General features: G+C 38.3%; 1 protein-coding gene and 1 long non-coding RNA gene across 10 annotated transcripts in view; one reads left to right on the plus strand and one right to left on the minus strand.

Annotated features, from left to right (window-relative positions):
- Positions 1–26,149, plus strand: part of SPAG1 (sperm associated antigen 1) — a 96,025-nt gene that overhangs the window by 12,720 nt on the left and 57,156 nt on the right. For all 9 annotated transcript variants that reach the window (XR_004185887.1, XM_021942538.2, XM_021942534.2 and 6 more), the window contains exons 4-10: positions 8,319–8,444; positions 13,519–13,580; positions 14,109–14,215; positions 14,803–14,908; positions 17,301–17,431; positions 21,604–21,710; positions 24,596–24,755. Coding sequence is in view for 8 of the 9 variants with exons in the window: in XM_021942538.2 (XP_021798230.2) it covers positions 8,319–8,444; positions 13,519–13,580; positions 14,109–14,215; positions 14,803–14,908; positions 17,301–17,431; positions 21,604–21,710; positions 24,596–24,755 (799 nt within the window). In the remaining variant the exon portion in view is untranslated. The remainder of the gene's footprint in view (positions 1–8,318; positions 8,445–13,518; positions 13,581–14,108; positions 14,216–14,802; positions 14,909–17,300; positions 17,432–21,603; positions 21,711–24,595; positions 24,756–26,149) is intronic.
- LOC103887001 lies at positions 353–12,967 on the minus strand. Its single transcript, XR_004185888.1, has 3 exons — positions 12,349–12,967; positions 1,094–1,169; positions 353–655 (listed from the first exon to the last, which is right to left on the minus strand). It is a non-coding gene; the product is annotated as an uncharacterized LOC103887001 (long non-coding RNA).

Raw genomic sequence — 26,149 nt, forward strand, 5'->3', positions numbered from 1 at the left:
ACAAGGAGATCACTTGAGCCCAGGAGTTTTAGGCTATGGTGCACTATTACCAAGCCTGTGAATAGCTGTTTAACTCTAGGCTGGACAACACAGCAAGACCTCATCTCTAAAAAATCTTTTTAAAAAAAATCAACTGGGTTGAGCACAGTGGCTCACGCCTGTAATCCAGGACTTTGGGAGGCTGAGGTGGGTGGATCACCTGAGATCAGGAGTTCAAGACCAGCCTGGCCAACGTGGCAAAACCCCATCTCTACTAAATACCAAAAATTAGCTGAGCATGGTGGCATGTGCCTGTAGTCCCAGCTATTCAGGAGGCTGAGGCACAAGAATTGCTTGAACCCAGGAGGCAGAGGTTGCAGTGAGCTGAGATGGTGCCACTGAACTCCAGTCTAGACAACAGAGCAAGACTGTCTCAAAAAAAAAAGAATCAATTGATCTTATGTGCGCGTCTATTTCTGACTCCCTCAATTCTGTTTCATTATTTTAATTTTTATATTTATTTATTTATTTAATGCTCCTTGATAAGCAAGGCTACCCCATAGGCAGTCTGTCCACAGTAGCATGTTTCATTATATTAAATGTCCATCTTTATTACCTTCTTGTCTTGATTGCAATAGTTTTACAGTAACTCTTGAAATTTTACTGTAATAAAAGGCTGAAAAAAAAAAAGAGGCTGGAGTTAGTGCAAGTCTTCCACCTTTGTTCTTTTTAAAAGTTGTTTTGGCTATTTTAGGTCTTTTGCTTATTATAAAATAACTTGCTTGTGTTTGAATTGGGATTGTGTTGAATTTATGGATCAATTTTGGAAGAACTGACATCTTAATACTGAGGTTTCAGATCCATGAACATTGTATATTTCTCCATTCATTTAAGTCTTCAATATTTTTTTTACAGCAATGTCTTATAGTTTTCAGTATATAGTTCTTGCATAGTTTTGCTAAACTTATTCCTAAGCATTACATGTAGCTCATGCTATTATAAATGTTAATATTTTTGTAATTTCAATGTTTTGCTCATCCTGTCACCTCAGTTATGAAAGTTTGTTTTTTTCATTATAGTGAAATACATATTACATGAAATGTATTATCTTTACCAGTTTTAAGTGTACAGTTCAGTAGTGTTAAGCATGTTCACATGGTTGTACAACCACTCTTCAGAACTTTTTCATCCTGCAAAACAAACGCTATACTCATTAAACAACTCCCCATTTTCCCCACTCCCCTATCCTCTAGCAACCACCATTCTATTGCTGTTCCTGTAAGTTTGACTACTCCAGATACCTAATTTTAATTTCAATTTTTAATTGTACAAGTTTATATTTATCTAATTGCTTTTTCATATTGACTTCATATCCTGCAATTTTGTTAAATTCATGGATTAGTTCTAGGAATGTTTTTGTAGATTCATTGGATTTTCTACCTGCAGGATCATGCCATCTGTGAAAAATGAGAGATTTGCTTCTTTTCCAGTCTGCCATTTATTTATTTATTTTTTTTACTTGCCTTATCGAACTGGCTAGAACCTCCAGTTTAGTAGAAGCGGTAAGAGCAGATATCCTTGCCTATTTCCCAGTCTTACAGGGAAATCATTTTGACTTTCACTATGAAATATAATGTGAGCTTTAAATTTTGTGTAGATGCCCTTTATCAAGTTGAAGTTTTCTTCTGTTCCTTGTTTGATGAGAATTTTTATCATGAATGGGTTTTAAATTTTGTGAAATGGTTTTTCTGCATTTATTGATATGAACAGATGATTTTCTTTGTAGTCTGTTAATAAGGTAAATTATGTAGATTGTTTTCAAATATTATACCAACCTTACATTCCAGGATAAACTCTACTTGGTCATGATATATCTTTTACAAATATATTCCTGGATTTGATTTGCTAAAATTCTGTGAAGGGTTTTTGTGTCTATGATCATGAGAGATATTGGTCAATAGTTTTATTTTCCTGTAATGCCATTGCCTGGTTTTGGTAGCAGAGTAATGCTGGCCTCATAGAAGGAGTTGAGAAGTATTGTCTCCTCTTCTGTTTTCTAAAAAAGTTGGTATGTAATTGGTATTATTTCTTTCTTAAATGTTTTCAATTCACTGTTGACACTGTATAGGCCTGGGGTTTTCTTTGTAGGAAAGATTTTAACTGTGAATTCAATTTTTCAAATAGATACAAGGCTGTTCAGGTTATCTTTAGAGCTCTCTTTCTGTACAGCTTCCTCCTCTCTGATATTTTTTCCCCTGAAACCTCATAGTCTTGGTCTCCCTAACATCCAAACTTTGTCTGCTGAATTCAGCAAGACCACAGGGTTCTGTTTGGGTACTTTTACTGTGCTGCAGCCTGGAAACTGCAGACAGTGAGTTGGAGCAAATATAGGGCTTACCTCATTTGTTCCCCTTTCTTTCAATAATCACTGTCCTGTGCCTCCCTGGTTCAGGTGATTCTCCTACCTCAGCCTCCCAAGTAGTTGGGATTACAGGCACATGCCACCGCGCCCAGCTAATTTTTGCATTTTTTCTATTAATGTATTTCTCATTGTTTTGTAAGAGTTCTGTACTGTATATTGTAAATTTTCCTCTAGCTTGTTGTTTACCTTTTAAATGTTGTGTGTGGTGTTTTTTATTTTTTAAAAATTTTATGCTATCCTCTTAATTTTATTCTTTAAGATCTTTTCATCAGCTTTTATAGTTAGGAAGGTTTTCTCTCCACCAGATACATATTTACTTATATTTTCTCAGAGTTTCTTCAGTTTCATTTTGCTTAAGAAATTATTTTTTGGCTGGGCATGAGTGGCTCATGCCTGTAATCCCAGCAGTTTGGGAGGCCGAGGAGGGCAGATCACCTAAGGTCAGGAGTTCGAGACCACCCTGGCCAACATGGTGGAACCCTGTCTCTACTAAAAACACAAACAATCAGCCAGGTGTGGTGGTGCATGCCTGTAATCCCAGCTACTCAGGAGGCTGAGGCATGAGAATCAGTTGAACCCAGGAGGTGGAGGTTGTAGTGAGCAAAGATGGCACCATTGTACTCCAGCCTGGGAGTCAGAACTAGACTCTGCCTAAAATAAACAAACAAACAAAAAAAAATATATATGTGTGTGTGTGTGTGTGTGTATGTGTATATATGTGTGTGTGTGTGCATATATATATATAAAATATATGTATCTCACAGATTCTGGAGAACCAGTTTTTTTGTTTATTTTATTTATATTTTTCTGGGGTTAAAAACAATTTTAAAACATCTAAAAACAATGTCGAGGTATATGCATTCTGTAACTTATAATGCTGCTTTTTAAACTTTCAGCCTTCTCATTTTATTGGCTTGAGCTCAAAAATATGGTAATTAATCTACCAGTCAAAAATAGCACTTTATGTCCAGACTTTTTGGCCTTGTTTTCAGGATTTAGACAGCTTGATTTTAGTTGAAGAGCCTATGTTTTTCCCCGTTGTGTGTCTTTGCTCTTCTTGACCACTGTTTTTTTTTTTTTGGAGATGGGGTCTTGCTCTGTCACCCAGGCTGGAGTGCAGTGGCACAATAATAGCTCGCTGCAGCCTTGAACTCTTGGGCTCAAGTGATCCTCCTTATTCTCCCAAGTAGCTGGGATTATAGGCATTCACCACCACACTCAGCTAATTTTTTTTGTAGAGACATGGGTCTTGATATGTTGCCCAGGCTGGTCTAGAACTCCTGTTGGTCACTTCACAAGTTAGTCTCCTTTTCACTTGCCTTTCTTTCATACTTTGTCACTTGTCCCCTTTTCTCCATTCTTTCTTGCTCCCTTCCTCCTCTATAAATCTTCCTCTTATCTTTTACCACTCTAACCTTATTGCTTTTCTTTTTCTTCTCATATTTCTCCTCTTTGCCCTTTTTCACCCTCCCTGCCTTCTATATACAGATAGGACAGATAATATAGTTTTGGGGGTTTTTTTTTGTTTTTTTTTTTGCTGTATCCCAGTGCTTTTAAGAGTGTCTAACAAATATTAGAACTCTCAATACATCTTTTCTGAATAATAAGTAATACTATTTCACGGATAATAAATATCTTACTCAATTTTTTTTTCTGGCACCTGTGACAATTTAATAAACATTAAGAACCTACTATATGTCAGACACTGAATCACAAAGATGAAATTAAGACATAGGCCCTGCCCTCAAGGAATTTACAGTGTAAGAAGAGAGACTAACAATAGATGATTTTTAAATATTTATGCTAATGTATTATGGAGGAGAAGCACTTTTAGCCCAACTAGGAAGTTCTGGGAAATCTTGCTGAAAAGAATGATGAATAAGGTCTTGCAAGATAAATAAAAGTAGGAAGGGCAACAACAATGTATATATACTTAACAAGACTGAACTGTAGACTTAAAAACTGTTAAGATGGCCAATTTTATTATGTTATGCATATTTACCACAATTTAAAATAAAAGGTATGAAGTATGTTCCAGATAGTGAGGATGGCAAGATCACATTGTCTAAAAAATTGACTCATAGGAAACTATGATAAATATAGTTGACTCTTGAACAACACAAGGAGTTAGGGGCACTGGCTCCCTTTACAGTCAAAAATCTACTTACAACTTTTGACTCCCCCAGAACTTAACTACAGATAGTCTTTTGTTGACTGAAAGCCTTACCAATAACATAAACAGTTGATTAACATATATTTTGTATGTTATATAGATTATATACTGTATTCTTACAATAAAGTAAGCTAGAGAAAAGAAAATATTATTAGGAAAATCCTGAGGAAGAGAAGATACATTTTCTATGCATTAAGTGGAAGTGGATCATCATAAAGGTCTTCATCCTCCTCATCATCACATTAAGTAGGTTGAGGAGGAGGAGGCACAGGAGGGGTTGGTTTTGCTGTCTCAAGGGTAGCAGAGATGGAAGAGGTGGAGGAGATGAAAGGAGAGGCAGGAGAGGCATGAGAGGTGTACTTGGTGTAACTTTATAGAAATCAATCATAATTTCTGTCTTTTGCTTTTTCATTTCTCTAAAAATGTTACGATGTGGTACCAATCCTTCTTCTACTGTTTGCTTTAGTTTTAGTCCCCATATCACAGAGGATAGATGTTGTAAAAGAAGTCAAAAACAGTCTTGAGTAATCAGAGCCCTTCTGCCAGATTGTCTAATGTTAGTTTATTTTCTGGCATTGCTTCTTCTGTGTCTTCTCATTGTCTGGCACTGGTTCAGAAGCACTTACCTTCATGAAGTCATCTTCTGTTAATTACTGTGGTGTGGCGTTAGCACTTGAATTTCTCCAACATCCATATCTTGAGACACTTCACCCCCAACTTTTTTTTGGCATATTCATAATCTCTTTTATGATTTCCTTGATTTGCTCTATTGTAAATCCTATGAAATCCTGGACAATCTCTGGACAGTTTTTTTCTAGCATGGATTTATTATTTCATGGCTTTTTTTTTTTTTTCTTAGAGATGGGATCTTGCCATGTTTCCAGGGCTGGAATGCAATGGCTATTCACAGGCAGGGTCATAGCACACAGTACAGCCTACAACTCTTGGGCTCAAGTGATCCTCCTGCCTCAGCCTCCAGAGTAACTGGGGCTACAGGTGCATGTGCCACCACTCCTGGCTTAATGGCTTTTTCTATAATAATGATGGCATTTTCAATGGTGTAATCCTTCTAGACGTTCATGATGTTCTATCAGGGTTCTCTTCGGTAGTATTGACAGTCCTTTCCATAGAGTAGGGCATGCAGTGAAGTTCTTTTTTTTTTTTTTTTTGAGACGGAGTCTTGCTCTGTCACCCAGCCTGGAGTGCAGTGGCTCACTGCAAGCTCCGCCACCCGGGTTCACCCCATTCTTCTGCCTCAGCCTCCCGAGTAGCTGGGACTGTAAGTGCCCGCCACCACGCCTGGCTAATTTTTTTTTTGTATTTTTAGTAGGGATGGGGTTTCACCATGTTAGCCAGGATGGTCTCAATTTCCTGATCTCGTGATCCACCCGCCTTGGCTTCCCAAAGTGTTGGGATTACAGGCGTGAGCCACCGCGCCCGGCTGGCATGCAGTAAAGTTCTTAAAGATCTTTGTGACCCCCTGATCTAGAGGTTGAATTAGAGATGTTGTTTTGGGGTAAGATGTCCTCTAGGAGAGTTGGGGAGTTTGTTCAGCTGGCTGGGAACTATCACCTTCTTCACTAGGCTGTATCTCATTACTTGGAGATCAAAATGAAACAGTTTTTTCCTTTGAAGTCTTGCATCTTGGGCTTATTTACTGCCTTTAGTCTTTTTTTGACCCCTTTGGTCTTGAACTCATGGGGTTCTGGGTGGTCTGGGACATTGTCCAACATCAGAAGACAGTCCCTTAGTGGCAAGGTACATCCTGACTTCAGGAACAAAGCATTGATGGAACCAATACAGAAAAAGGGTTCTTGAATAGGCCTTCTTGCTGTACAGTCAAAAGACTGGCAGCTGATATCTATCTTTTCTCCTCAAGGCTTGAGGGTTAGCAGCTTTACAGATAAAGTCAGTCCTGATCATAAACCCAACTGCGTTTGCACAAAATAGTTGAGTTTCCCTTTCCCTTCCTGCCTTAAATCCTGGTGCTTGCTTCTGTTCCTTACTAATAAATATCCTTTGTGGCACTTTTTTTTTCCCTAGAATACAGCACTTTTGTCTGCATTAAAAACCTGCTCAGACAGATATTCTTTCCCTTTAGTGATTTTCTCAATGGCACCTGGAAACTTGTCTGCTGCCTTTTGGTTGGGAGAAGCTGCTTCTCCTGTTCTCTTGACATTTTAAAAGCCAAACCTTTTTCTAAAATTCAAACCATCCTTTGCTGGCATTCAATTCTTCAGCTTTATAGGTTCATCATCTTCTTTTGCTTTAAGTTGTCATATAGTGACTTTGCTTTTTCTGGAATCATATTAGAATCTATAGGAATGTCTTTCTTTTTCTCTTTTTTTTTTTTTTTTTTTGAGACTGAGTCTTGCTCTGTCTCCCAGGCTGGGGTGCAGTGGTGCCATCTCGGCTCACTGCAACCTCCGCCTCCTGGGTTTAAGCAATTCTTCTGCCTCAGACTCCCCAGTAGCTAGGATTACAGGCGCCCGCCACCACGCCTGGCTAATTTTGTGTTTTTAGTAGAGACGTTGGCCAGGCTGGTCTGGAACTCCTGACATCAAGTGATCTGCCCGCTTCAGCCTTCCAAAGTGCTGGCATTACAGGAGTGAGCCACCACGTCCAGCCAGGAATGTCTTCTTTACATCAATCTTGCACCCACATGAAGGCTACATTTTCAATACAAGATAAAAAGGCATTTCACAAGAAGTGCAAAGTCTTTGCACCTGATGGTGTATCCGCAGTGATGCAATGATGGCCTTATAAATTTCCCTCTCCTCTCCTCTCCTCTTCTCCCTCTTCCTTTCCCCCTCCCCCTCCCCCTCTCTCTTCCTCTCTCCCTTTCCCTCCCCCTTTCCTCTCCCTCTCCTCTCCCTCTTTTTTCTTTTCTTTCTTTCTTTTTCAGTGGTCCTTATTCTGGATTCATTTATTTTGAAATGGTGGACAACTGCAACTGTAGCTTATGCCAGATCTTAATCTCTGGCACGTATCAAGCAATTCAACTTTCTCTTTTGTAATATCATGTGTTTTCTCTGCTTCTTGGGAGCACTTCCAGCATCACTAGTGATACTTCGTATGGGTCCCATGGTGTTATTTAAGGTTTACAGTGTTGCACTAAACATCATAAAAATATGTGAGAACTGTGAGAGATCACTTTTTATGACAAGATGCAGTTTACTAGAGACAAACTGCTTCTGCAGAGATGACTAGTGTCACAAGGCATTTTAAGCAGATACTTGTAACTTAAAGCTTACAACAGCAGCAACAGGAGGTGGCTGTGAAATTATTATGTATTGTAGTGTGTAATACAGTCAGTTTTATGCAGTTATGATTTAATACTGCATCCTTATGTCTTTTTTTTTTTACATTTCTCTTTACTGTGAATGGTGCTATTTATGGTCTGTAAGTGTTTGTGTGGGTAAGTTTTGATAAATTTTAACTTTTTATAACTTATGTATACTTTATTGTAGTAAATGATAAACTAGGCTAGTATCTACATATATTTTATGCATTCATGAAATACCTAACTTAGCTTAATTTTTTGATCTTTCTAATTCATCTGTGAGTTTTTTCAAACTGTCACAAATCTCCAAATATTTTTCCAATATTTTTACTGAAAAAAATCCACATATAAGTAGACCCATGCAGTTCAAACTTGCATTGTTCAAGGGTCAGCTATAGTTCTTTCTTATGCTTGGTTATAATTATTTCAAACTATATATTTACCTTTTTCTCTATTCTCAGAGTTGGGTATCGGAAATTAAAAAAGAAGAAGATAAAATGCACTTTCATGAAACCGAGACATTTCCAGCAATGAAAGATAATTTGCCTCCAGTTCGTGGTTCAAACAGCTGTCTTCATGTTGGCAAGGTAGGCCTTTTTGATATCTTTGTGGGTGGTAGTGGGAAAGGATTGTTGCTGTTTATTAAGGGGCAATCTCAGTTGAATCGGAGCAGCCTATGTGTGATGTCCTCTAGGAGAGTTGGGGAGTTTGTTCAGCTGGCTGGGAACTATCACCTTCTTCACTAGGCTGTATCTCATTACTTGGAGATCAAAATGAAACAGTTTTTTCCTTTGAAGTCTTGCATCTTGGGCTTATTTACTGCCTTTAGTCTTTTTATATATATATATAAACGCCCTGTCTCTTCTGTCCAATTTTGATGAGAGCAAAAGGTCTGATTCAGTGTGTGAAAATTTCAGGGAACAATTATATATATATATATCTAGTAGGGCTACAGAGGATATATCATATTACATAATTTAATTATGGATTTAAAACAGTAAACAGATACTTTCAGTACTTATAAATGTCATTCCTCTATTTAGTGCATGTGTTCTTCCCCTTATTCCCATTTCTCTGTGTGGTCCCTATTTTGTCACATAGACCTCTCCTTTTTAATCCGTGGGCTCCATACAGAAGGGGACTGTTGAAGTTCCAGGCCCATTCTATTTAACTTTAGATTGAAACTGGGTTTCCTGGCATCCATCTGACCTTGTAATTTCTCAGATGACTCCTCAAGTCTTTTCGTTTCTAGGTGAACTCATTCTTGTGATTCTCATTTTTTCTTTGAATCAATTTTATTTTAAAAACATCCATGGCTCTTCATCACTCTGCTCTCTGATAATTTACCTTCCTGGATCTTTTTACTCCTCATTAGGAATTACGTACGTAACTGAGGTGTACAGTAATCTGGTGAGGATGCCACTGTCTGCAATCCATGAAATTGTATTTATTGAATAGTCGGTCGGGCACGGTGGCTCACGCCTGTAATCCCAGCACTTTGGGAGGCTGAGATGGATGGATTACTTGAGTCCAGGAGTTTAAGACCAGCCTGGCCAACATGGTAAAACCCCATCTCTACTAAAAATGCAAAAACATTAGCCAAGCGTGGTGGCATGTGCCTGTAATCCCAGCTTCCTGGGAGGCTGAGGCACGAGAATTGTTTGAACCCAGGAGATGGAGGTTGCAGCGAGCTGAGATCATCTCCTCTGTCTCAAAAAAAAAAAAAAAAAAAAAAAAAAAAAAAAAAAAGAATAGTCCTTGTGCACTAAGACTGTGCCCTGAAAATATAACAATGAATAAGCATTGCTGAAGGAGCAATGGGGTGGACGGACTAGTGGTACAGTAGTTCTCAAAGTATGGTCTAGGAAGCCCTTAAAGTCCCAGAGATTCTTCCAGGGGATCCAGAAAGTCAGTGCTATTTTGAAAATAATACTAGTGCTTTGTCCTTGTCACTGTGTTGGCATTTGCCCTGAGGATAAAGCTGCTGTTGCTTTAACATGAAGCAAGGCAGGCACCACACTGTACATACAGTAAAAACAAATCCCAATATTACTTAAAAATACCTTTAATAAAATAATAGAATATTTACTTTGTTAGATCTTGAACTTCTAGGACATGTCCTTTTAGTATTTTGTGTGACAAAGTGAGAAGTATGCAGAAAGCACTTCCCTGCATAGTGAAATATGATGGTTATGATATGATGCATAGCCACGTTTTCCTGGAACACTGTTTCTACTTGAAATAATGGTTGACAAACTGTCATTATTCAGACTTGGGATTTCAGCAACAATTTTATTGAAAGTGAATGAAGGAGGCCTGTCACTTTAAGGAAAACAACTCACAGTATTTGTTGCTAGTAAGCAAATCTGAGCTTTCAAGTGCAAATTAGGTCCAGGCAAGTGGGGCAGTGGCTCAGGCCTGTAATCCCAGCACTTTGGGAGGCCAAGGCAGGTGGATCACTTGAGCCCAGGAGTTCGAGGCCTGGGTAACAGACTGAGACCCCATCTCTACAAAACTTTTTTTTTTTTCATTAGTGTGGTGTGGTGGCACATGCCTGTAGTTGTAGTTCTAGCTACTCAGGAGACTGAGGTAAGAGGATTGCTTGAGCCCTGGAGGTCAAGGCTGCAGTGAGCCATGATGACACCACTGTACTCCAGTCTGGGCAACAGAGCAAGACCCTGTCTCTAAAAACAAAGTGCAAATTAGGACTTTAGGTATTAAATATTTAGTATAATATAATAATATCTAATAATTTAGATATTATGTGTTTCTCAAATTTCTGCTTGTGACAGAAAATAGCCCTTAAGGGGGATACTTGTCAAAGGACAACATTATAACAAATTTCAAGATTTAATTGGCTTATATTAACAATTTGTGAATCAGGATGACATCTCCTCTAAAAATTTAGAAAATGTGCTCCAATGGCCATGGCAGAACAGCTGGTTTTTATAAGGTAGCTTGAGCAGGGACAAGGAATACAAAAAGTAGACTATTTAACAACAGGTTATTTTCCTTATAAGGGTTAAAGCAGAAATTTGGTTATTATCTATGTCTTTTGATTTCTCTAGTCAGATAAGCAAGTTAATTTTGGGTTGGTGATATGGAACTTTAGCACCAGTGACTACATTTTAGTCTGTTGGGGCCTAGTGCAGGAGCTTAGTCCAAATCACTGACCTCCTATAAATTTTATTTAACATACCTGAAAGTCTTTTTTGATGAGCTCCATGCGGATATTAACAAATTGTGATTTATAAAATTGTATAATGCAATCTGTGAATATTTGGAAAATCTGTATAACTCCAATGACCGATAGTTTTGAGGAGTGTGAGAGTGTCATGATACTGAAAAATTTGAGCCGCTCCATGGATTATGACAGTAAATATGCAGTGTTATGAGAATACATAGAAGGCACATGTCCCAATCTTTCAGTCAGAGAGCATTGCCTTCTTAAAATATCCAAATATAATATTACACATTAGATTTTATCCCATATACTAAGTCCATGTCTTGAGACTTTTATTGCTCCCCGTTCATTTTTTTATTTATTGAAAATTTTTTTCTTCTTTATTCAGTTATAATTGATAACACTTGCATATATTTATGGTGTGATAAAACAATGTGATGTTTTGATATATCTACACAGTTTGAAATGTCAAGCCAATTCATGTCCATTTCTTGATCCCTAAAGGGGGATATTTTTTGTCACAGGTAGGTATTTGAGAGCCACGTATGAATATTAAATACCCCTGATTTCGCATCAATGCCTTTTGAAACTAAGTGATACAACTCGTATTAGTTTCCTAAGGCTGCTGTAACACCACAGGAAGTGGTTGGCATAAAACAACAGAAATGTATTCTTTCACAGTTCTAGGGGTTAGAAGTACAAAATCAAGGTATTGGCAGGGCCTCCAAAACCTGTAAGGGAAGATCCTTCTTTGGCTCTTCCAGCTTTTGGAAGCCCTGGCCGTCCTTGCCTTGTAGCGGTACAACTCTAAGCTCTGTTTTCATTTTCACACCGCCAGCTTCCTTCTCTTGGAACTTCTTCTCCTCTTTTTATAGGGACACAGTCATACTGGATTAGGGCCCACCCTAATGACTTCATCTTCACTTGATTATATTGCAAAGACTCTATTTCCAAATAAGGTCTCATTCACAGGTACCAGGGTTAGGACTTCATCATACTGTTTTGGGAGACACAATTCAACCCATAACATCATCTTAGCATTGAGAACATTGTCTTGATGAGCAGGAAATCGAGTGCAAGCATCAAATGAGACTTTTTGAGCCTGTAAGGACTGCATAGTACTCATTTATGTGGTTTATATAGTTCCTAGTATTGCTATTAGCAAACCTGAGCCTAATGAGAATGAAGATATGTAACAGTTTAAAAACAAATCAGCACCTACTTTATTATTATAAATTCTACTATACTTCCCTTTCTTCAGACTATATAGATAAATATTTTAAAGTTAATAATTCCTTAGTACTTACCTAGCAAAAAATTGTACCCTCTCTCGGAGACTGATTATTGGTGAGCATTATGGCTATTGTTTGCCTTTCTCTCATTCTGTTCCGGTGCAGAACCTGCCCTCTGTCCTCAGCAGTGGGAATGTGGCTACTTTGGGCCACTGTTAGTGCTTGGTCAAGATGGGCCCATGACCCGAGCTAGCCAATCAGTTCTTCCTTGGAATTTCTCTAACTGAAGACAGAGAGAAGAGTCACTCTCCTTTTCCTCTGGTGGAGAGAGCTGTGAGGTTATAATTCCAGAATGCTTGTGGCGATGTTTCCTGCCACATAAAGAAAGCAAGTACCCATCAGGGAAAGTGAAATCAGTATGTAGAGAGGAGCAGAGACTGGGAGGGACACGGAGAGCTGGAGAAAGGGCATAGGAATCCCCTCATCCAGCAATACCCCTGCCCTTCCATCAGTTTAGTTATATAGGCTGATAATTTCTTCTTTTTTAATGTAATTATTCCAAATCAGATTACTGTCATTGCAAACTTCTGACTAACATAGCAGTTATTCTTGTTTCTCCAATGCCTAGGTTTGAAAAGAATGAATCAGAATTTAGTACTTTTTTATTATAAGAAAATCAGTAATAATCATATTCACACATAAGTTTTAAAATTATATGTATATATACTTAAAAACCTATAGATTGTCCCCAGAATTAACTACAAATTTAAAATTCTTAATAGCTTTAATGCTGAAGTTATAGTAACTTCCAGGGTACCTATTTTTCTTATCTATTCCATTTGTATATCTTTATTTTATTTTTTTGAGACAGTGTCGCTTTGTCACCCAGGCTGGAGTATAGTGGCTCAATCTCTGCTCACTGCAACCTCCACCTCCCAGGTTCAAGCAATTATCATGCCTCAACCTCCAAGTACCTGGGATTGCAGGCATGTGCCACCACGCCCAGCTAATTTTTGTATTTTTAGTAGAGATGGCATTTCTCCATGTTGGCCAGGCTGGTCTGGAACTCCTGGCCTCAAGTGATCTGTCCACCTCAGCCTCCCAAAGTGCTGGGATTACAGGCGTGAGCCACTGCATCTAGCCTCCATTTGTATGTCTTAACCCAATACTTTACATTGCATTTACAGTAAAACCTGATAATCTTATATTAAATATATCTCATAAAATATGATTTTATTCTTTTAGGAAAAATGTTCTAAAAGACCAACTAAAAAGAAAACTCCAAGGGATTATGCGGAATGGGATAAGTATGTTTTACATGTCTTTATATAAAATGTATCACTAAAAAAGTTATCTACCACAAAATACTGCAGTAATTTCTTAAATAATTATTATAAACCTGAACATGTCAAGAATACCAAATTACTTTAATAGAGTACTGAGAATATCTGGCCTCAGCCCTTTCAATGTTTTTTTTAGTACATAAAAAACTACTATATCCTTTTTTTTTTTTATAAAACCAACCAAAAAAAAAAAACTAATGTAATTTTTATACCCATCCAAACTATAAAAGAACAAAAATGTAAAATTGAGATAAGTTAGTCACAATTTTAATTTCAAAGTTCTGACCAGTTTAGATTTGATTAACGTTTAAGCTCTCACTAAATTGTATGTTTTCTTAAGAAGGAACTCAGATGACTTGAACTATAAAGTTACTGCATATCTTTGAATATGGATCCAAAGGCATACTTGTACAAATATAAGAATATCAATAATACATTTGTTTTCTTGCCTGTATTGTACTTCTTTTGGTTTTTATTGTTCTTTCATTTAAGATTTGACGTGGAAAAGGAATGTTTGAAAATTGATGAAGATTACAAAGAAAAGACAGTAACAGACAAGTCACACTTGTCTAAAATTGAGACAAGAATAGATACAGCAGGTAATTGGAGAAAAAATAATAATTTGTGTCTTTAAAGTTTTTGAATTATAATAAAAACTGTCAATCTAGAAGACATTGTCCTTGAGTACTGCACAGATTACCATGAAAAGTTTATGGATTCTCTCCGACAGTTGACCATTCAACAAATTTGCTTCTCTCTTTTACTCACTTAATTTTTAAATGTAGTAAGACTTTAAAATATAAACCTATTTTTCTTACTGTAATTCATTTGTTTGTAATTCCTTTTTTTCCAATCCTCTTTTCCCTCCAAATTCCTCAAATTGTTTTCTATTTGCTTCAAAACAAAAAGATGGGGCAGTTTATTTGTTTTTGTTTGTAGTCAACAGATGAATGGCACCTATAAAGTAAAACAAAATCAATCATTAAAAAAATTCTGAATCCTCAAAACTTGTGAATGATTTAAAAAGAAAACATCACTAAGCTTAAGGAACCTTTTATTTTCTTTTGTTTATTTTATGATCTTTCTGCTCTCTTCTGCTTCTGTTAAAATAAGCATTCTTAGATTTAAACTTTAAAAATTCTGTTAAATTATATGTTTACATATAGCAGATAACATTTATTTCTAGGTCTAACTGAGAAAGAAAAGGATTTTCTTGCCATTCGTGAAAAGGAGAAAGGAAACGAAGCTTTCAACTCAGGAGATTATGAAGAAGCAGTGATGTATTATACCAGGTGAGCAGACGTTTGTTGTGGTTTAAACTTGCCTTTTAAAAAATGATAATGTTTTAATTGTTGAAACATAAATAAGCAAAAGTCTATGTCAGAATCTCTCAATGTGTTGTACTTGTGATTTACCATATATTCACTTGTGTTTCTCCTATTTTTTCAATACTTTTCTCAAACCTTTAAGCTCCCACTCCACTCCTACTTTTGACAGAGGACTTAACTTCCTGTCTTGCAGAGAAAATAGCAGCCATCTGACAGGAATTCAACAGAAGGCCTATATGATATAGAAGTGAATAACTTAGGTTCTACTGTAGACTGCCTGGATTTAATTCTAGTATTTGTGGTGCTCCTTCCTACCACAGGGCCTTTGCACATGCTGGGTCCTCCATCAAAAATGCTTTTCCCATGGCTGATCTGAGTACAGTGGTGTTTACAACTAATTGATCACAACCAGATACAGATTTCCTTGTTCCTTCTCCACTCCCACTGTTTCACTTGACTAGCCTTTGAAAGAGAAAAGAAAATTAAGAAAAAAAAAATGCTCTTCCCTCCTCCCATTATCTAATTAATTCTGATTTATCCTTCAGATCTTAGTCTTCCCCTTACTTCTTTGGAGAAGTCTTACTTGACCTTCCAAACTAGGTTAAATCTCCATCCCACCCCACCCACTTCACCTCCCAATTTATAGGCTCTTGTAGCAGTCTTACCTCTCCTTTGTAGCACTTGTCAGAAGTATAATTTAAGCTTGTGTGATTTGATAATAACTAGAATGTAAGGTTTGTAAGAACAGAGCCCATTTGTCAAGGATTTTTACATCATTGTATCCCCAAGGCCCAACAAAGTACCTGGTTCATAGCAGATGTTCAATAAGTATGTATATGAACTTCTGAAGTTCTTAACAGCCTATGAAAAGTAGACTAAGTTTTTAAAATGTTGTTACAGATAAACTGTTCTTATAGAATCACCAATGCCACCTTAGCCCTAAACTCTGTACAATCTTTTTTCCACCTTTGGAAATAAGATAGATTTTTTTCAATGTTGTTGATGTCTCTAAAGAAGTTTTCTCAGACTGTTTAAATGAAGACATGAGGTAAAGAGGATATATGATGGATCATTCATTCAGTACAGCCTCCCCTGTTTAGGCAGGTGGATGTCAGTCTTGATAACTGTTCTTTCTTTTCTTGTAGATTTATACCACAGTCTCTTGTCTATTACAGGTTGCAAAACTCTTTTCTTCTTTTATGAGGAATCATGTAGTTGAAGAATTAAAGCAGCATAGTATAATGGTTAATGGTTAAGGGAATTCAGACTACCACTTTCTGACCTTGGGCAGATTCTTTTTGTTTTTTTTGAGACAGGGTCTCACTCTGTTATCCAGGCAAGAATGCAGTGGTATGATCATAGCTCACTGCAGCCTCAAACTCCTGGGCTCAAGGGATCCTCCCACCTCAGCCTCCTGAGAATAGCTGGGACTACAGGTGTGAGCCACCACACGTGGATAATTTTCTCTTGTATTTTTTTGTAGAGACAGGCTCTCACTATGTTGCCCAGGCTAGTCTCGAACCCCTAGCCTCAAGCCATGCTCCCACCTTGGTCTCCCAAAGTGCTGAGATTACAGGGGTGAGCCACCATGCCTGGCTCCAAAAAATGTGTTTGGTATTTGATATTTGATGTTAACTGACATCAATGGTTTTTTTTAAGGTGATCTATAGGTATTTATCTTTTTCTACCTTCATTTTAATTCTAGTAACTAAAGCTCAGATTCCAGATATATGAGTATTTAAATTCTCATAATGCCTCTAAAGCCTGAGTTAACCTTAAGGCTATTAACTGGATGTTTAAGCATCTGTTTAAATATTGATTTAGTATGCTTGTAGAATTGTATTTTATTATTTTTGATAATATAGGCTATATTCGTTTGCAAAGGTTGCTGTAACAAAGTACCACAGACTGAGCGGCTTAAACGAGAGAAATTTCTTTTCTCACACTTCTGGAGGCTGGAAGTTTGAGATGAAGATGCTAGTAGGGTTGGTTTTTTCAAGGCCTCTCTCCTTGGCTTCTAGGTGGCCGTCTTCTCCCGGTGACTTTACAGTCTGTCCATACATGTATGTCCGAATATCTTCTTATTATAAGGAAACCACTTTTATGGGATCAGGGCCCCCTCTCATGACTTCATTTCACCTTAATTGGCTTTTTAAAGACCCTATCTCCAAATACAGTCATGTTCTGAGATACTGTGGGGTTAGGACTTCAACATATGAATGTTGGTGGATACAATTCAGCCATTCAACAATTATACACAGGTTATAATTGTTTTATGTGTAACTTAAGCTGAATTTCTCTACGTTCTTGTGTTTACCTTAGGCTTGCTTGTTGCCAGTAACGGTTTCTTTTCTAGGAGCATATCGGCGCTTCCCACTGTAGTTGCCTATAACAATCGAGCTCAAGCACAAATCAAATTACAGAACTGGAATAGTGCTTTTCAGGATTGTGAAAAGGTCTTGGAGTTAGAACCTGGAAACATAAAGGGTAAAAAATATTATAGAATTCTTTTACATTTACAGCAGGACCCATTAATAAAGACCATTCGTAGATACTTGCAATGTTTACATTAAAAATATTTCAGATAAACTCAAATTTCTGTATGTGAATCACCAACTTCACAAAGTTGGCTTTAAGTTTAACTTGTAAGTTAAGTCCCTGATTATTTGTACGGAAGTAGCTAATAATCCCAGAGGATTTAATAAAATACATATATATTTTTAAGAAGTATCTCAGTAAACAAAAAACCAACAACAAAAATAAAATAAAAGAGAAGTATCTCGGCCAGGCACAGTGGCTCACACCTATAATCCCAGAATTTTGGGAGGCCGAGGTGAAATGATTGCTTGAGTCTAGGAGTTTGAGACCAGCCTGGGCAACACAGCAGAACTCTGTGTCTCAAAAAAAAAAAAAAAAAAAAAAAAATCTCAAGCTTGCATTTGAACATTCTCTTTATCCAAAAAAAAAAAAATAAGTATAACTTAATGTAGATTTTCTGTTATTTATAAATATAATAAAATTATAAGCCCACACTGGACCTCTACAACCTTCTCTGAGCTTCTTTGTGGATATTTTCACCTAGGTGGCTGTATATAATTTTGTTTGTTTGTTTGTTTGTTTGTTTGAGACAGAGTCTCATTCTGTCACCAAGCCTGGAGTGCAGTGGCGTGATCTTGGCTCATTGCAACCTCTGCCTCCTGGGTTCAAGTGGTTCTCCTGCCTCAGCTTCCCAAGTAGCTGGAACTACAGGCATGCACCACCACGCCTGGCTAATTGTTGTATTTTTAGTAGAGAGATGGGGTTTCACCATGTTGGCCAGGCTGGTCTCGAACTCCTGACATCAGGTGATCCACCTGCCTTGGCCTCCCAAAGTGCTGGGATTACAAGCGTGAGCTACCGCTCCTGGCCTGTTTTTGTTTTGTTTTGTTTTGTTTTTGAGATAGGGCCTCACTCTGTCACCCAGCCTGCTGTGCACTGGTGCAGTCTTGGCTTACTGCAACCTCCGCTTCCCAGTCTCAAGCAATTCTCTCACCTCAGCCTCCCAAGTAGCTGGGACTACAAGCATGTGCTACCACACCCAGCTAATTTTTTTTGTATTTCTTTAAAGATGGGGTTTCACTGTGTCGCTCAGGCTGGTCTCAAACTCCTGAGCTCAAGTGATCTGCCCACCTCGACCTCCCAAAGTGCTGGGATTACAGGCATGAGCCACTAAGCCTGGCTTGCTATAAATAATTTAATTTTCACTTTAAATTAATAATTTGAATAACTTAATTATAAATTAAATTTGTCCAAAAATGACTCTTTCTGCCAGAAACCTGCACTCTATTTTGATTCCCTGTCCCTGTGACTGACCACCTTGTCATGGTTCAGACCTGAAGTATGCAAATCAGACTCTATTCTCCTTTTCTGTTATCAAGAAGGAGTCATTCCAAGAGGAAGTGACATATATTATAATTAACACATTATATTTCTTTAAATTTTTATGGATTCAAAATAAATATAAACACTTTTTCACATGGAATGTATCCCTTTTTGCCTATAAACGTGGTGGAGGTGGCAGAAGCCATGGGAGTGCTAAGGGGAAGCCTGGTGCATCACCTGCCACTGTCATTGTCATGGATTGCCCTCCATTTACCAATAAAGTCCTTTTGGGCCTGTGTTTTATGCAAGCTGGTCTCTGTCACAGAGTATGACTGGGCTCCCAGCTTTAGGCAGCAGCCCACTGAAGGTTTTGCCAATCCCATACCACTGCTCTGTCAGGCCCTGTGCCAAGCACTTTACGTGTATTAACTCTGTTAATTTTAACAAGTCTCGGCCGGGTGCAGTGGCTCATGTCTGTAATCCCAGCACTTTGGGAGGCTGAGGTGTGCAGATCACCTGAGGTTAGGCATTCGAGACCAGCCTGGCCAACATGGCAAAACTCCATCTCTACTAAAAATTAAAAAAAAAAAAAAAAAAAAAAAAAAGGAGGGGTGTAGTGGCTCATGCTTGTAATCGCAGCACTTTGGGAGGCTAAGGTGGGTGGATCACTTGAGGCCAGGAGTACAAGACCAGCCTGGCCAATGTGGTGAAACCCCATCTCTACTAAAAACACAAAAAATTAGCTGGGCATGGTGGTAGGCACCTGTAATCCCAGCAACTTGGAAGGCTGAGACAGGAGAATCACTGGAACCCAGGAGGCAGAGGTTGCAGTGAGCCGAGATCATGCCACTGCACTCCAGCCTGGGCGACAGAATGAGAACACGTCTCAAAAAAACCTATAATACATTTTTTTAAAAATTAGCTAGACGTGGTGGTGGGCACTTGTAGTCCCAGCTTCTTGGGAGGCTGAGGCAGGAGAATTGCTTGAACCTGGGAGGCAGAGATTGTAGTGAACTAAGATCACGCCACTGCACTTCAGCCTAGGCAACAGAGTAAGACTCTGTTTCAAAAATAAATAAATAAATAAAGAAGATGTTAGCATTAGGTAAAGCTGAGTTAAGGGACACAGGAACTCTCTGTACTATCTCTGCAACTTTTCTATAAATCTCCAATTATTCCAAGATAAAAAGTTTTAAAAAAGGACAATCATTATGTCATGAATATTTCTTCATGGAAATTCCCTTCAGGAATCTGCGTAGCAATAGCAATAGCTAAATTATATTTAAAGTGCAGTGCTACAACTTTAATTAAATTTATAACAAAATGATTTATCATTTAGATTTTCATAGCTCATTCTAAGACTAAAATTGGTCAAATTTATAATTATGTTTTAAAATAGCATATTAAAATATGTCAGATAAAATTTCACACCTTTCGGCCAGGTGCGGTGGCTCATGCCTGTAATCCCAGCACTTTGGGAGGCTGGGGCAGGTGGATCATGAGGTCAGGAGATTGAGACCATCCTGGCTAACATGGTGAAACCCCGTCTCTACTAAAAATACCAAAAAAAATTAGCTGGATATGGTGGCATGAGCCTGTAGTCCCAGCTACTTGGGAGGCTGAGGCAGGAGAATCGCTTGAACCCCGGAGGCAGAGGCAGTGAGCCGAGATTGTGCCACTGCACTCCAGCATGGGCAACAGAGCAAGACTCTGTCTCGAAAAAAAAACCAAAAAAAACAAAAAAAAAATTCCCACTTTTCAGAATTACCAAACTTGATTCTTTTTCAAAGTAATGACGTATTACACCAAGTTCTCCTTATATAATAGTTAATGATGAGTCTAGAGAGGCATTCATTGTCAGTATTAAATAATTATCAAATTACACATTGAAACGTACCAAAAAAATCAAATACAAATTATCAAAGTGCTTAATTTCTGGACCTAAGTGACTTAATCATCAGGATTCTCTCAGTTCCCTGTGCTAAGTAACTCCTTCTAATCATTTTAAGGATTGCTATACAGATGTCACTAATGAGCCATATTCTGAGCTAGATGCTGGTCAGTAATACACTATTTTTTTTTTTTTTTTTGGAGACAGAGTCTTGCTCTGTCTCCCAGGCTGGAGTGCAGTGGCACAATCTTGCCTCACTGCAACCTCCACCTCCCAGGCTCAAACAATTCTCCTGCCTCAGTTTCCCAAGTAGCTGGGATTACAGATGTGTGCCACCACGCCCAGCTAAAATTTTTTTGTATTTTTAATAGAGATGGGATTTTGCCGTGTTGGCCAGGCTGGTCTTGAACTCCTGGCCTCAAGTGATCCGCCCACCTCAGGCTCCCGAATTGTTGGGATTACAGGCGTGAGCCACTGTGCCTAGCCAATATACTAAATTTTGATAAGGGATTCTATGTTTTCAAAAAGTGGCAAAATAATATTCGCCATAATTATAAGAAGGAAAGGATTATTATCAGTGAAAATCATTCTGATATTGCAATACAATGTGTTGCCTGTGAAGGGTTGAGGTATGAAATCTCTTAGTCCTTGGAAACACTGGCAGGGCCTGGGGCTGCCAGAGGGCCAGAGGGTTGTTATAGAGGGGACAGTTGCCTGATGCAGCCTCTTTTATGTACCTCAGTGTCATCTCCTATGTGTGTATCAACATGAAAATGGGTGTAGTTGAGCTTTGGGCAATTACATCATAAAGTATTCTGTGCTGCTCATATTCTTCCACTTGCAAAATATGTTGCAACCATAATGCCAAATATTAAAAAACATACCTTTTATTTTGGTAAATTTTCAGCTCTTCTGCGTCGTGCTACTACATATAAACATCAAAACAAGCTCCAGGAAGCTATAGAAGATTTGAGTAAAGTACTGGATGTTGAGCCTGATAATGAGTTGGCCAAGGTAAGTGCAGAAAGTGATTTCTCACCTAATTCTGTAGTTGGCTGTTTCTGTATTTATTTTAGAGTTTTATCAATCTTGCCAAACAATTATGTTGAAGATCAGGTCACAGCTTTAAAAGGTAGGTATATTCTAGACACCCCAAAACGTTAACATCTATTTGAAGTGGAAGAAAGCAGAATCTTAATTTTTTTTTCAAAACTATAAACCTTCCTCTGAAAGACAAATATCAATTTTTCTTTTTCCTATAGTGTCGTAGGCAGTGTTTTTGTCTGAGCCATGTGGAGTGGTATAGAAGGTACCTTCCTAGGTAGGATTAGAGGTGAACTCCGTGGCCATTGAAGAGCGTTTCTCTTTGTAACTAGCATGGTAAGCACAGCATCATTGATAGCATATGCTACCTGACTGAGCAGACTGACTTAGTTATACACTTAGGGGATCTGTATTCAGGCCTAAAGAGTAGAGGTTAAGTGTCAAGAACAGATTTTCCCTTGCTTACAAATGAACAAGGTGGCCTACCAGAGGATACAAGATATCCTGGGTCAAACACCAAAGACTTTGTTACTCCAAGCAGATGAGCTTCACGTTCATGTCAGTTCCCCTTGCTCCCAAGTCCCACAGGGGTGACATAGAGTGGCCCAGATGGATATTGCACACTCAGTGGATTTATGTGGTGGCTGACAAATCAAAAATTTAGGAAACCAGCCAGGTGCAGTGACTCATGCCTGTAATCCCAGCACTTGGGGAGGCTGAGGCAGGCAGATCACCTGAGGTCAGGAGTTTGAGACCAGCCTGGCCAACACTGCACTCCAACAGGGGCGACAGAGTAAGACTCCATCTCAAACAAACAAAACTTTAGGAAACCCCCTTCTTTTATGATGTGGTGTAAGCAAACCTGCCCAATCTCTGCTCCATATGGAAGCATCACCTTTATTACACTGGAGAGCCAACACACCTGCCCTCCCCGCTGCAGATGAATACTATTTCAGTTTGCCAAGGTTGTTCTCAGTACAAACATCCTTCGAGATGTCCAGAAAGAAGGTGGTTTAGTGCCTCTGCTGGCAGTATAGTCAGAAATAAGAGAAACCCATGGAGAAATTGTTACTAAGTTTCCACATATACCTATTGGGTTACCTATCCCACCATCTCTGAGTGGCAGCTAATGTTCCTAGAATATCAGCTGCTTTTGTCAAGTCAACATTTTAGGTTTAGGGCCTGGCTTAGTATTTCCTTTTTGTAATGGTTATGTTTATTTATTTATTTATTTTTATTTTATTTTATTTTTAATTTTTTTGAGACGGAGTCTCGCTGTGTTGCCCAGGCTGGAGTGCAGTGGCCGGATCTCAGCTCACTGCAAGCTCCGCCTCCCAGGTTTACACCATTCTCCTGCCTCAGCCTCCCGAGTAGCTGGGACTACAGGCACCTGCCACCTCGCCCGGCTAGTTTTTTGTATTTTTTAGTAGAGACGGGGTTTCACTGGGTTAGCCAGGATGGTCTCGATCTCCTGACCTTGTGATCTGCCTGTCTCAGGGCCTTTCTCTGATGCCTCAACTGTAATGTGGTGGGAACATGGCTTACTGCAGCCTCCACCTCCTAGGCTCAAGCAATCCTGCCATCTCAGTCTCCTGTGTAATTGAGACTACAGGTGCATGCCACCTCCCAAAGTGCTAGGATTACAGGCATGAGCCATTGTGCCTGGTTTCAAATGAATTTTTATCTTAACAATATGCAAAGATTAATTCAAAATGGATCATATACTTTTTGATGTAAGATATAGAACATAAAACTTCTAGAAGAAAACATAAGAGAAAATCTTTATGACCTTAGACAAATATTTCTTATGTAAGACATGAAAAGTACAATCCGTAAAAGTAAAAGCTGATATATTGGACTTCATCAAAATTTAGAACATCTACTTTTTCGAAAACACAGAAGAATAAAAGACAAGCCACAGCTGGGCATGGTGGCTCACACCTGTAATCCAAGCACTTTAGGAGGCTGAGGCAGGCGGATCACTTGATCCCAGGAGTTTTAAGACCAGCCTGGGCAACACAGCTGAACTTCATCTCCACAAAAAATTTAAAAAGCCAGACACGGTGGTGTGGGCCTGTAGTCCCAGCTACTCGGGAGGTGGGGGTGGAAGGATAATTTGAGCTAGGGAGGTCAAGGCTGCAATGAGCTGTGATTGCACCACTGTACTCCAGCCAGGGCAGCAGAGGGAAACCCTGTCTCAAAAACAACAACAAACAAAACAAAAAACAAAACAAGTCACAGACCACAAATTGGGAGAAAATACTTGAAAATCGTGTATCCAACAAAGGATGGTGTATCTATTTTTCATTAGAGTCAGCATAAAATATTTCAGAATTTTCAGCGTTACTGTAAAACAGTAATGTGGGCTGGGTGTGGTAGCTCACACCTGTAATCCCAGAACTTCAAGAGGCTGAGGTGAGAGGACTGCTTGATCCCACAGGTTTGAGACTAGACTGGGCAACCTAGTGAGACCTCGTCTCTATATTTTAAATAAACAAACAGCATATGTAGCATTATTTCATTTGTGTAAAACTATACATCTCTGTGGGTATATATGCATAGAAACATCTAGAAAGATGATTATCAAAATGTTAACAGTAGTATCTGAGTGGCAAGATTTTAGGTGATTTTTTCTTTATTTTTTATACTTGTTACACTGGTTTTTTTTGTTTGTTTGTTTTGTTTTTGTTTTTTTACAGTGGACATGTATGACTACAATCAGACAAAGGCCACCCCAAAAAAAGCCGTGTCTTAGTTGTATTCTTTTTTCAACATCTTTATGTTTTTACCTGAAAGATTGGTTATATTTATTATTAAAGGAAAATATTTTGTTTAATATGGTAATTATGTTGCAGAAAACCTTGTCAGAGGTTGAAAGAGATCTGAAAAATTCTGAAGCTGTATCTAAGACTCAAACCAAAGGCAAAAGGATGGTTATTCAGGAAATAGAAAACTCTGAAGATGAAGAAGGAAAAGACAGCGGAAGAAAACATGAAGATGGCAGTGGAGATAAGAGTAAAATATCTTTTCTATTTAGGTTATGTAAAAAACTGCCTTTTTATATGATGAGCTGGCTCAGTTTTTCTATTTGTACAGAAATTCGTAATCTACCAAAGTTTTTCTAGCTTTGCCTTGTAAATTCACAAGCCAGCTTCGCTCATCTTTTTCTTAATACAGCTTGACAGAATCTCTCAAACCCATTTTCCTTCTTAACCTGTCACCTTTTTCTAGTGCTCAGTTTAATTCCTGGTCACCACCTTTAAATGTAAATGACTGTGTTCATATGACACAAACCATTTGCAAGTTAACCTTAAATATCTCTCTTTGATAATTGTTTTGTATGTATCTTCTTGACTGCAAACAAATGTGTTGGTTTCAAAACAGGTATGGGTAGCCCCATTTATATGCCAAAAATGAATGCATTACTAGAAAATTGCTATGTGTGTTTCTCAAAAATATTTTAAATATGCAAAAGAAATAAGTATAATTTAACACTTGAAACAATATTTTAAGAGAATCTAGACTAGATAAAGCATTATCTTCATAATATAAAACATCAAAAGTTATGTCAACTTTGAGGGGAAAGATTTGCCTCCTCACTTGACAAGGGACATAAAAACTTTTCCCTCCATCAGCTGGGTGTGGTGGTTCACACCTGTAATCCCAGCATTTTGGGAGGCCGAGGTGGGTGCATCATGATGTCAGGAGTTCAAGACCAGCCTGGCCAACATGGTGAAACCCCGTCTCTACTCAAAATACAAAAATTATCTGGGTGTGGTGGCATGCACCTGTAATCCCAGCTACTCGGGAGGCTGAGGCAGGAGAGTGGCTTAAACCAGGGAGGTGGAGGTTGTGGTGAACCAAGATGGTGCCACTGTACTCCAGCCTGAGCAATAGAGTGAGACTCCATCTCAAAAAAAAAAAAACAAAAAAAAACTTTTCCCTCTTTCTTGAGAACACCTGAGCAACCGGCAGGGGCGGGGCAGTGGAGGGGGGAGATATTATCAATTTTGAAAATCATTCACAAGTAAAAATCAACTTGTAAGTAATTTGACAGAATATTCTAATTTTGAGAGAGATACAAAATGTTCAGTTCAGTCCATTTGAAAAATAAAGAACAAATTTTAATTTTTTTACATGACAAAAAATAATGTAATGTATACACTTCAGATTAAAATACAATCAGTTAAGATAGGATAAAGACAAAGGAACAGAAAGGGAGGGAGGGAGAAAGAGGAAGACAATCAGAGAGGTGAGAAGGAAGAGAGAACATAAACAGGATTCAAAAGGGAGAAATTAAGGTAACCAGTTTTTCAAGGATTCAGGCTTGCCTTTTAGCCAGATTGTAAATACGATCTGGCAGCAAATCTTCTTAGGGTTTATATTTAGCTTTGCATAATTAACCATAT

The sequence above is a fragment of the Papio anubis genome, chromosome 8 (genome assembly GCF_008728515.1).
Source record: "Papio anubis isolate 15944 chromosome 8, Panubis1.0, whole genome shotgun sequence".
Classification (NCBI taxonomy): Eukaryota; Metazoa; Chordata; class Mammalia; order Primates; family Cercopithecidae; genus Papio; species Papio anubis.